Source organism: Calypte anna, chromosome 28 (genome assembly GCF_003957555.1).
Source record: "Calypte anna isolate BGI_N300 chromosome 28, bCalAnn1_v1.p, whole genome shotgun sequence".
NCBI lineage: Eukaryota > Metazoa > Chordata > Aves > Apodiformes > Trochilidae > Calypte > Calypte anna.
Genome location: NC_044273.1, coordinates 2281360 through 2292474, shown reverse-complemented (window position 1 = coordinate 2292474; position 11115 = coordinate 2281360). Strand labels below are relative to the sequence as shown.

At 46.5% G+C, this 11115-nt stretch overlaps 1 protein-coding gene across 1 annotated transcript; it reads right to left on the bottom strand.

Annotated features, from left to right (window-relative positions):
* Positions 1–1986: 1986 nt before the first annotated feature.
* Positions 1987–10369, bottom strand: SLC35E1 (solute carrier family 35 member E1). The gene is made up of 6 exons (XM_008493537.2): positions 9962–10369; positions 9296–9366; positions 8798–8935; positions 8016–8141; positions 6986–7231; positions 1987–5424 (listed from the first exon to the last, which is right to left on the bottom strand). Exons 1-6 carry the CDS (start codon positions 10356–10358, stop codon positions 5191–5193), a joined length of 1212 nt encoding a protein of 403 aa, XP_008491759.2. The 5' UTR covers positions 10359–10369; the 3' UTR covers positions 1987–5190.
* Positions 10370–11115: the final 746 nt, after the last annotated feature.

Below are 11115 nucleotides of genomic sequence, written 5' to 3'. Positions count from 1 at the left end.
GGCGCCACGCGCAGCCGCGCTTTACGGCCGCGTCGCTATGGAGACGGCGGGCGGCGCAGGGCGCGCGAGGCTGTTCCTCCACCTCCCCCGCGCGCCGCGGGCGGCACGAGGCGCTCTGAGGGGAGAGGCGGGAACGGGACCGGGAACGGGACCGACACCAGCACCGGAACCGGGACCAGGCCGCTCTGTCAGGCTGATGGAGCCAGCTCGGCCCGCAGCTCGCCCTCCCCCGCCCCGCAGCTGAGGCACCGGTTGGAGCTCTCCTCCTCCGCCTCTCCCCGGGTACCTGCGGAGCCGCCGGATCGCTCCCACGCCACTGCCGGACTCTTCATCTGCTTGTAAAACCCCGAGCTGCAGTTCAGCGGGCTGAAATCAATCTAAAGCATCAGAAGAAAATAAAGTCGTTTAACATCTGTCTCGTCTTGAAGCACAGGGCGTCCCAGCGGCACTTCAGCTCCAGACTCACGGTGTGAAATGGGAGCTTTATGAAGCCAGAGGCAAACCCGAGTATCCCAACATGGAGCTGTAATCGCAGCCTGAAGTTTCAGGCATTAAATTACCCTTGCCAGGGTTTCCACTCACACAGGTAACGCTCACAGACACCCCTCACAAAAAGGCAGAATGTTTTATTCTTAACAAGGCAAACACCGTGAAGACCCCACACCTAGAGAATACAAAACCTCAGAAAGATGGATGTACCCGAAGAACAAGTGAAAACCAAACATACAAAAATAAAACAGATTCTGATCACGATTCTACACCAGTCTGCAGACCAGGAAATCAGCACAGATCCCAGAAGACCAGACCAAGCTCAATCTTAACTCATGCTTAGAAATGTTTTGCTTTCCCCAAGCTCAGATCATTTCTCCACAAAGTGCCCAAGAAGCTCGTTACCTGACAAGGATGTCCACCAGAAACCAGCTGAACACCTGATTTATTTTAGGCAGAGGAATCCCAGCAGCTGGAAGTCACCAGGGTGGCTTCTTCCTGTCCTCCCACAAGGAGGGAGCTTCAGCAGCAGCTGTGACAGGTGAGTCACAGGTAACACAGCCACAAACATCCAAAATGCCACAGAACCAGAAGATGAAGTAAAAAAAGGACAATGCAAAAGTGCTCATTTGCTTCCATGCCTGTAAGGGATGTGTTGGCTTTTTTTTTCTTTAAAAACAACCACAAAATCAACATATTCACATTACCAACATAAAAATAAACCACAAAAGAAGATGGGTGGTGACTGCCATCTGTGTCTTCACACATCTACCTAACATGATTGCATCACATACCTGCCACCTCAGGATTAATAAATCAATCTGTTTCAGCAGCCTGTACCATTGCCACAAAGCTATTCCAGAATTATTTTTAACAGCTTACAACATGGCTCAGAAATAGAAGCCTCAGAAAAACAAAACTTTCCCTTTATTGATCTTGCACCTTTTTCACAAGGAGCTACATGGCAGAAGCTGCTTCTGAAGCAGCTGCTTTCTGGCAGAAGCTGCTTCTGCAAAATGCTACATCAGAAAAAGGTGGGTTTGGAGACACCTGAAAAAGGTTGTGAGCTTCAGGAATAACCATGAGCTGACCCCCAGGTTACCAGCACTGTTTTAAAAATCACTGTACCCCTACACAAAGCCCAAGTATTGCCTCCATTTTATTCAGCATTCAGGTACTTGAGAAAGCACAAGCATTTTACCACATTATAAAGATGCCCTAATTGCTAAACTGCTTTAGTGGGTACTAAAACTGACTCTGGGGGGGGATTATTTTCAAGAGAACTTCAAAGAGCACCAAATACCCTGTGGAGCTCTCACCAGAAAACCCACATGCCACGGGGACAGGTTGGTTTCTTTCACACTGGTATTTCTAGAACTATCCACGACCCTTTTGGGAAAAAATTCCCAATTCTGTGATGTATTTATGTCTATGTTAGGAATGCATAATGGAAACAAAAGCATTGCTAAGGGTTTCAGCCACTGTGGCATCTGAATCATTGCAGTTTCAGTCTAGGTAGCCATCTGGTAAAGTGTCACACCCACAGAGCAAAACATTAATCCAATTTCTCACAAGTGGCCATAAATACTCGTGTGTGGCACTCCCAAAGCTTCCTGTAAGGAAAAAAAACCAACCCAAACCAACCCCCTTCTCTCTGATTTAATAACAGGGTCATTAAACACCAGTGTCTAGATATGCCCTTTTTATTCCAGTGTTTCCATACTTTCTACAGACCTATGTACACAGTTAAATATGTCATTAAGTTACAAACCATGTTAAAACAAACGTTTCACCTCGCCAAACAAAATCTTGCAGTGCTCCAAGATTAAAATATAAATTACAACAGCATCAGAAACTTCCTTTACCTGAACATGGGCAGTATTGCTTAGGGACTCAGATTTGGGTGCTCAGCAAAACCACCTCCAATTCACTGAACTTTTTAATTACATGTTGCAGCACAGAAAATTATCCCTGGTGACCACAGACCTGAGCTAGAAGGGCATGAATACTGTCAGGGAAGAGATTCACTCTCTGTGCCCTCAGCAGGTAAGATCCTTGCTTTGGGTCAGTCCCTTTTCGTTCTGCATGTCCAGGAGTTTTATTCCAGAGACACAGGGAGGCCACAAGCCCTGTCTGCAATGTGGGAGAAGGTATTTTCAGAAGAAAACCCTCACCTGCTACCCTGCTATTGGCAGAAAAAGCTAAGCTAAAGCCCTAAAGAAGGGCTGATGCTAAAGCCCCCTCAAAGAAGGCCACTGCACACAAGTGTGCAGTGCAAGCTGCCTCTGAGGAGCTGCAAAAAAGATGTGGTTATGTTCCTTAAAAGGGAACAATGTGAATATACTTAATAAAGCCTCTGATCTGTGAATAAAGCATGTAGAGCTTTGTTCCAAGTTCCAGCTCCAGCTGTTGGAAGGTTTTACACACCAGAACATTTACAGCTGAACTCACAGAATGCCTCCACTGCTACTTTTTTTTTTTTCTTCTTCTCTGTGAAGTAGAGAAGAATAAACTTAATTTTCCAGATGGGAAACAGAGGCACAAAGAACCCAATTAGAGATTTGCAGGAGTCTAACAGTTTACAGAGAGCTCCCTTTGCAAGCAGATGGAGAACCACAGCTTCTCTTAAAAACCCCAGCCTAAATGTGTCATCCTCAAATGATTCTTTTGCAGAGTCAGAACCCAATCCAAGTCCAGAGTCCACAGAATCCTTTTCATGTGTCTGTAAAAGCACTTAAACACTGGGGAGTGAGCCTCAGAAATACACATTTGGTGCCTTCCCATATTAAAAAGGAATAATTATAGATAAATCAACACTAAAACTTGCAAAAGCAATTTCATCTCAGAGAATCCTGTTCTTATTAAGCAGATTTAGGGAATAATTTACTGAGTTTTTCTAAACTAAAACCCCAAGTTCTAAGCTGACATGAACAGATTCAACTCCAGTCAAGTCAAGGAAGTTCTGCTCACAAACATTAGCAGCATATTTAACCCACACATGAAGTTTCAGAAGGACCATTTCCTCTTTTGGACTGCATGGTGGAAAGCAGTTGATGTCACCACCTCCCCAGTCAGCCAAAAGAACAAGATCAGGTTGACTTTGCACTTAAAAATAAATTCTTTATTATGCAGAAAGGAGCCAAATCATCATCTCACGTCACAGAAATGGTCACTTTTAAAGCAATAAATAGGTGGAGTGTTCTGTAACACACTCTACATTTTGTAACTGGTATCTAATACCTGTCTAGTAAAAACATAATACTTGTGCTGTCAAACTCTCACTGTACAACAGCTTTTCTGGTAAAGTAAGAAGGGCCCTAAAATCTTCTTTTGCTAAAGCAGCAGCAGCCTGGCTCAGTGAACCCCAAGTTCAGCTGGTTTAATCCCTTTCATGAACTAATGAAGTATCTGACACAAAAATCAGCTTGTCTAGAATAAAGTATGTTCACTTATACTTCAATCAGTTTGTTTTAACCATAAATTATCTATTTACTGCTGTAAAATCATTTTTTTTCTTTCTTTTTTTTTCTTACAAGTCTTTTCTTTCCAATTTCCTATTCAAGTTGCAGGAATAGAGCTGGATGCAAAATTAACTTCTTTCAGTGGAAAGTGGAAATCAGACCAAATACACAAAGCAACTCCAACAGCAGTAATTAAGAAACTTAAAAAAAAAGCCAAACCAAAAATCAGGGGGTAAAAAGATAGATTTAAGAATAAATTAAGAATGGTGATTATTCAAATGAATGCATTCATTATATAGGAATCATAGAAAGGAGCATAATTTATGCATGTAACAGAAGAAAACACCTTAAACCATTCTATTTCTAAAGCAACAAAAGAGCTTTGGAAGAAAGGGTGTGAAGCAAGTGAAAAAAAAATAAATTGTCTTATTCCAAATGCTTTATTTGTGAAGGTGTTTTCTGTACTGCCAAGGAAGAGCAATGTCTGAAGTTACAGGACTGCTTTATTCAGAAAACAATCATGATCTTATGCTGTTTGTTTGTTATCTACAGTGACTGGGACAACAGTGATTTTAGAGAACTCTGTTTCTCTAGACCTGGAGTACTCTTCTCAAAGAGATCCATCTCTCTACTTTCTACTCTCAAAAATTCTTCTGGTTTGACATAAAAAACTGAGGGCATAGGCACAAAAAGTAGTTCAAACCCAGAGGAAGTTTCATAACTGCTTGAGATGAACTCAGGTCTCCCTTTCTGCAACTGTTATACATCCTCCACAAACAGACAACCCCTGATAACCAGAAGTACACCTTAGTTTCACTTCTTTTTTGAAATTTTCCTTAAAAAAAGTATCATTAAAGCATATTAAAGAACAAATTAAAGGTGACCTTACCAGCGTGGACACAAAATACTGGCCAGAAATGAGCTGCCAAGAGAATAATCAGTTGACAGACTCTGAAAAGGAGCAGTGAGAGCATAGTTTACTCTGAAGTTTTGGATGTGCCTTTCACCAGGATCTCTGTACAAGAGCTGCACACTGTGCCTCTGGTTCCAGGGTCAGATCTAGCTGTGTCACAGCCTGTGCAGCACAAGTTGGAGGTCTGTACCATTTTCACTACACATGCATCTTCCCTTCTGCAAAACCTCTACAATAAAATGGCTTTACATTCATGGATGTACTCAGAGTTTCTGATGATGCTGGGGACACTCCTGATGTCACAGTCTCTACCTGTTTGCCAGGGTTCTAGATATCAAAACGATTTAGGTTGTAGGTGGTTGGGTGGTTCTGCCGGTTGTACTGGAAGTGGTCTGTCAGGAGGTTGGTTCGGCTGTACTGATAGTCCCCGTGCTGTGCAAAGGCTGTCAGTCCATTCTGAGACTTCTCAGGGGTGTTCCGGTGCCGGTCCAAATTCACAAGGTCTCCAGTTGTAACAGGAAGTAGCTGCTTCTTTGCTTCTTGGTTTGCATCATACTTTGTCTAAGAAAGAAAGAAAGAAAAAAAAGTCTTTCTTTGGTATCACCATGTTCCCATTCCGAGAAAAAAGCAGTCTCCAGTTGTAACTGGAAGTAGCTGCTGCTTCTTGGTTTGCATCGTATTTTGTCTAGGAAAGACAGAAAGGCTGAAAGGCAGAGAGAGAGACAGAGAGACAGAGAGAGAGAGAGAGACAGAGACAGAGAGAGAAATAGAGAGAGACAGAGAGAGAAAGAGAGAGAGACAGAGAGAGAAAGAGAGAGAGACAGAGAGACAGAGAGACAGAGAGACAGAGAGACAGAGAGACAGAGAGACAGAGAGACAGAGAGACAGAGAGACAGAGAGACAGAGAGACAGAGACAGAGAGACAGAGAGACAGAGAGACAGAGAGAGAGAGAGAGACAGAGAGAGAGAGAGAGAGACAGAGAGAGAGACAGAGAGAGAGACAGAGAGAGAGACAGAGAGAGAGACAGAGAGAGAGACAGAGAGAGAGACAGAGAGAGAGACAGAGAGAGAGACAGAGAGAGAGAGACAGAGAGAGAGAGACAGAGAGAGAGAGACAGAGAGAGAGAGACAGAGAGACTGACAAAGACTGACAAAGACTGACAGAAAGACTGACAGAAAGACTGACAGAAAGACTGACAGAAAGACTGACAGAAAGACTGACAGAAAGACTGACAGAAAGACTGACAGAAAGACTGACAGAAAGACTGACAGAAAGACTGACAGAAAGACAGACAGAAAGACAGACAGAAAGACAGACAGAAAGACAGACAGAAAGACAGACAGACAGACAGAAAGACAGACAGAAAGACAGACAGAAAGACAGACAGAAAGACAGACAGAAAGACAGACAGAAAGTCAGACAGAAAGACAGACAGAAAGACAGACAGAAAGACAGACAGAAAGACAGACAGAAAGACAGACAGAAAGACAGAAAGACAGAAAGACAGACAGAAAGACAGAAAGACAGAAAGACAGAAAGACAGAAAGACAGACAGACAGAAAGACAGACAGAAAGACAGACAGAAAGACAGACAGAAAGACAGACAGAAAGACAGACAGAAAGACAGACAGAAAGACAGACAGAAAGACAGACAGACAGACAGAAAGACAGACAGAAAGACAGACAGAAAGACAGACAGAAAGACAGACAGACAGAAAGCAAGTCTTTCTTAGATATCACTACCACATTCCCATTCCTAGAAAAAAGCAGTTTACAATCACACTGTCTGTGCCTGTTAAAGTCCTGAAGTATTAGTGGCTTCTCAGCCGAACCTCATTCCTCTCATGTGCCCTATCACTAAGCTGCTCTTTTGCCTAGGAGGAGTGAGTCAGTTACTTCCCAATCTCCACTTTTCAATAAAATACAAGATCAAAATTTTAGTTCATTGGAGCCCTAAAGAAGCTGAGAGCACTTGGCTGAGGTGACACGTCTACTCCTCAGCACTGAAGTTCTATGCTGTGCATTCTACCTTCTTATTCTGCTAGGCAAAAAAAAAAAAATAATTCAAAGTAAATGAGTTTCCTGAAGAAGAAGAAAAAAAGAAAGAAATAAACCCCTCACCTTGTTGTATAAGAAGACCCCTAAGATGGCTGTCATCATGCCAAGGACGTTGGTGCTGGTAACTGGGTTCCGAAGCATTATGAGGGACACTGTGATCACCATGATTCTTTTTGTGGCATTTGCAACTGAGTAACTCAGGGGGCTGATCAGGTTGAGAATGCTGAAGGCAATGACATTCTGGGCAAAGTTACAGAATCCACTGATGATAAGCAGCAGCAAGGTCCAGGACCAATGAGACATCGAGCTCTGGTGTGAAGGCAAACATGACAAGAAAAAAAAAATTAGCTCAGGCTTCAGATAAGAGACAAAGAAACACAAATACAACTCAAGTCACTTCTCACTTGCCTTTGATAGGAAGAAATCTGCAACTTAACTCTAAAAGCACCCAAGTATTTTACATTATGCATCTACCAACTCTGAGAAAATTTTTCTGTGTACTTCATAGAATGACAAAATGGGCTGGGTTGGAAGGGACCTCAGAGATCATCAACTCCAACCCTTGATCCACTCCCCCCGTGGTTCCCAGCCCATGGCACTCAGTGCCACATCCAGGCTCTTTTGAAATATCCCCAGGGATGGAGAATTACTTGTAACCTTCATGGTGGGTACATTTGTTCCTCTCTCCAGCTACAATACCTGAGATTTACTCTGTCACATGAGCTTCTACCTTCTAAACCTGACAAAAATTCTCACTTTTTGGTACAGTTTTGTGAAACTATTTGCAGCTATTTCATAGAATCATAGAATTGACTGGGTTAGAAGGGACCTCAGAGATCATCAAGTCCAACCCTTGAACCACCGTTGCGGTTGCTAGACCATGGCACTGAGTGCCACATCCAGTCTCTTTTTAAATATCTCCAGGGATGGAGAATCCACCACTTCCCTGGGCAGCCCATTCAGTTCCTTCCATGCTGGTGAGGAACTACACTGAAACACTGAACTTTTTTTGGTGTGTGAACTCCTGCTTGTTTGCTGATTTTTTTTTTCCCCCTTTCTTAATAGTGAGCAGCTTCCCAAATACAACACGTACCAAGTCATTCTCTACTAAGAAGGAAGAAAGATCCACCAGAACCCACGTTGGGATCATGAAGAAGACAGCATGGCACCCAAGGATGTTCAGCAGTCGAAGGTGATGTATTCGGGAATCCCTTAACACCTGACAAAAACAAAGAGACTTTTCTGCTGCTTTTGCCCATGTTACCAGGGGAGATTCAGGAGCCATGTAACAGAAACAGCTCCAGATGAGAGAGAAACTATGAAAATAAATAAATACTGTTATAGGATGAATTTCCTATGAGGATAACCAAAAGAAAACATCTGAAAAACAAGGATTTCTTGAGTGGTGACTCTTAGTATCAACAAGATAATGCTACACTTAAAATGCTCTACAAACCAGAAACAATTTAGTAACTGAAGAGATTCAAGCCACAAGTTTTCAGCTTGGTTCCAACATTTCAAGGAGTTCTCAGAGTCAACACCAACTCACACACCACAGTTTGATACAGCAAGATACACTGAAAGCTTTCCAACAAACTGTTAGGTTTAAGCACTCAAGTTGTGAGCAGAAAAAAAGAATCCATTTTGAGGAGTAAAGAAAAGGCTCAGGATAAACTCCTAGTTCTGCCCAATTTTCAGAATAACAGGTTCAACAGCTGCAGAGAACAGAGTACAAAATAGCCAACCATTAATTTGGGATGCTTTGACTATAAAAATTAACTTTCAAAAAAATAAATATATATGTAATGGAAAGTACACACTGTTCTGCTAAAGGATGATGCTACTGACCAGCATTACAAACAGCAGAACTATTACCTTTTTTGAGAAGATGTTCTGAAGTGAAAAACACAGAGTAGCAGCAAGTGCACTGATAAGTCCCCACATGTCAAAAGAAAGCTCTGTGACAGTGGCCAGCAGGACACCAGTTATAATGGGGATCAGGGACAAGTACACCTGGAAGAGAAACAGAGGAGCAGCTGACATCTTCCAGGAACTGTCACTTCAGCTCAGTTTATACAAACTGCTGGTATGGGGAGGAGAGAAGAAGGAAGAATAAAGCAACAGAACCAGGGATCAACTTTGGTGTTAGGGAATTCAGTGACTGCAGTGTGTCAGAAAGCACTCCCTGCTCAGAGTTTACACCTCATCTTCACAGCCACAATAACAAGGAACTTGCAAAATCTCTGTAACCTAATTTCAACCACAAAACTCCCCCCAGAGAAGCCGAGCCTGAGCTGAGCTTTCCTGACCCCAGCCTGCAGAGCACAGCACAAAACCCACCACGAAAAGAACCCACAGCAAACCTGTCCTCACCTTCGTTGTCTGCTTCTCCTTCATTATGATCCGTGAGAGCAGAACCACCCAGATCGGCATCGTCGCTTTCACTGACAACAGGAAGAGAACACTGGTGGGGACACCAAGCTTGGGGCCACCTCCAGGAACCACCAGCAGCAGAGGGGGAGTGAGGGGAGGAGGAGATCCCATCCCAACAAAGCCATAACCTCAGCACTGGGTCCTCTCTCCTTGTCACTGCCGCGGGAGCTTGTAAAAACACGGGATGGTTCCTGGTGCTCCAGGACACAACACCAGGAACACAGAGGGGCGTGGGACACCACGTCAGGCACCCAGGACACCACGTCAGGCACCCAGGACACCATGTCGGGCACCCAGGACACCACGTCAGGCACCCAGAGGGACAGAGGACACCATGTCGGGCACCCAGGACACCACATCAGGCAGCCAGAGGGACACGGGACACCACGTCGGGCACTTAAGAGAGACAGGGGACACCGCACCGGCACCACACGTACCAGGCTCCAGGTGCTGCACCTGGCACCAGTACCAGGGTGCACTGGGGACCAGGACACCGCACTGGGCGCCCTTACAAGCACCCAGCGAACCCCGGGACATCCCCCCGGGCACGCACCGGGGACACCACGCGGGGTCCAGCCTCCCCTCCCCACGCACCCCGGGCCTCACCTGTGTGCGCGTAGGAGACCGGGACCCTCCATAGCGAGACGTGGGCCGAGACGGAGGCGAAGTACTTGCCGAAGGCGAGGGGCAGGATGTAGCGGGGGTAAGCGCGGGGCGGCAGCTGGGCCGGGCCGGCGGGCGGTACCCTCCAGGCGCGGAGCAGCGGCGGGAGGAGCCCGCACAGCCCCAGGATGTGGAAGAGAGAGACGGTGACGGGCCGCGGGAAGCCGCCGAGCAGCAGTTTGTTCACCACGTTCCCGCCGGCGCTCAGCCCGTACCACGCCAGGCACAGCGCCGACACCCGCGCTCCCTCCCGCAGCGCCGGACCCCGCCCGCCCCTCCCCGCCGCTGCCGCCGCCGCCGCCGCTCCGCCTCCGCCCGCAGCCGCCAGCGGGGCCGCCATGGCTCCCACCGCCGCACAACGTCACCGCCAACGCGGCCTTCCCGGGGCGGGGCCGGTACGGCTGCCGGCAGGGGACACCCAGCCCTCCGCGTCACTTCCGCGCCTGCCCCGCACTCACCGTTCCGCGGATCCCGCAGAGCTCCCGGAGCCTCCCGGGCCGGCCCGGCTCAGCTCCCCGGAGCGAGCATCCCCAGAGCCCGGGTATCCCCCAGCTACTGCACTGCCGAGTGACGGTGCCTTAACCTGGGCTGAGAGGCGGTAAAATAATCCAGGAGAGAGCGAGGTGTGCGGGAAAGCCACGCAGAAACCTCTCTTGTGATGTGGTTTGGCAGCACCAGAGAGCTCCTGAGGGGATGGGAAGCGTTAAAAGGCCGGGCAGGCACTGAAGATTGCCGCAGGAAAGCCAAGGGGCAGTGGGACAGCGGCTGAGCAAAGGGCACCTGCTGAAAGGCAGTGAGAATCCTGAGCTTTACAGTTCCCTCAAGGAATGGGTAATGCTGCGGTAGGAAAAGGGGTGAGTACCTGGCAGACAGGAGGGGGGTCTGGAGCCTACACCATCCATGCAGTCTGTTTAAAGGCATTTCTACATCATGAATAAACCTCTAAAAGCCTGCACTTGGGGTGATGGCCATTCCCAGGTGTTTGCAGATGAACCATTTCATGTCATCCATCGACAAGAAAGAGATTGGCAGGGGATTCACCTGAGGGCTTGGAAGAACCAATGGTGTAAGGCAGGCAGGAGAAAGCAACCAGTGGC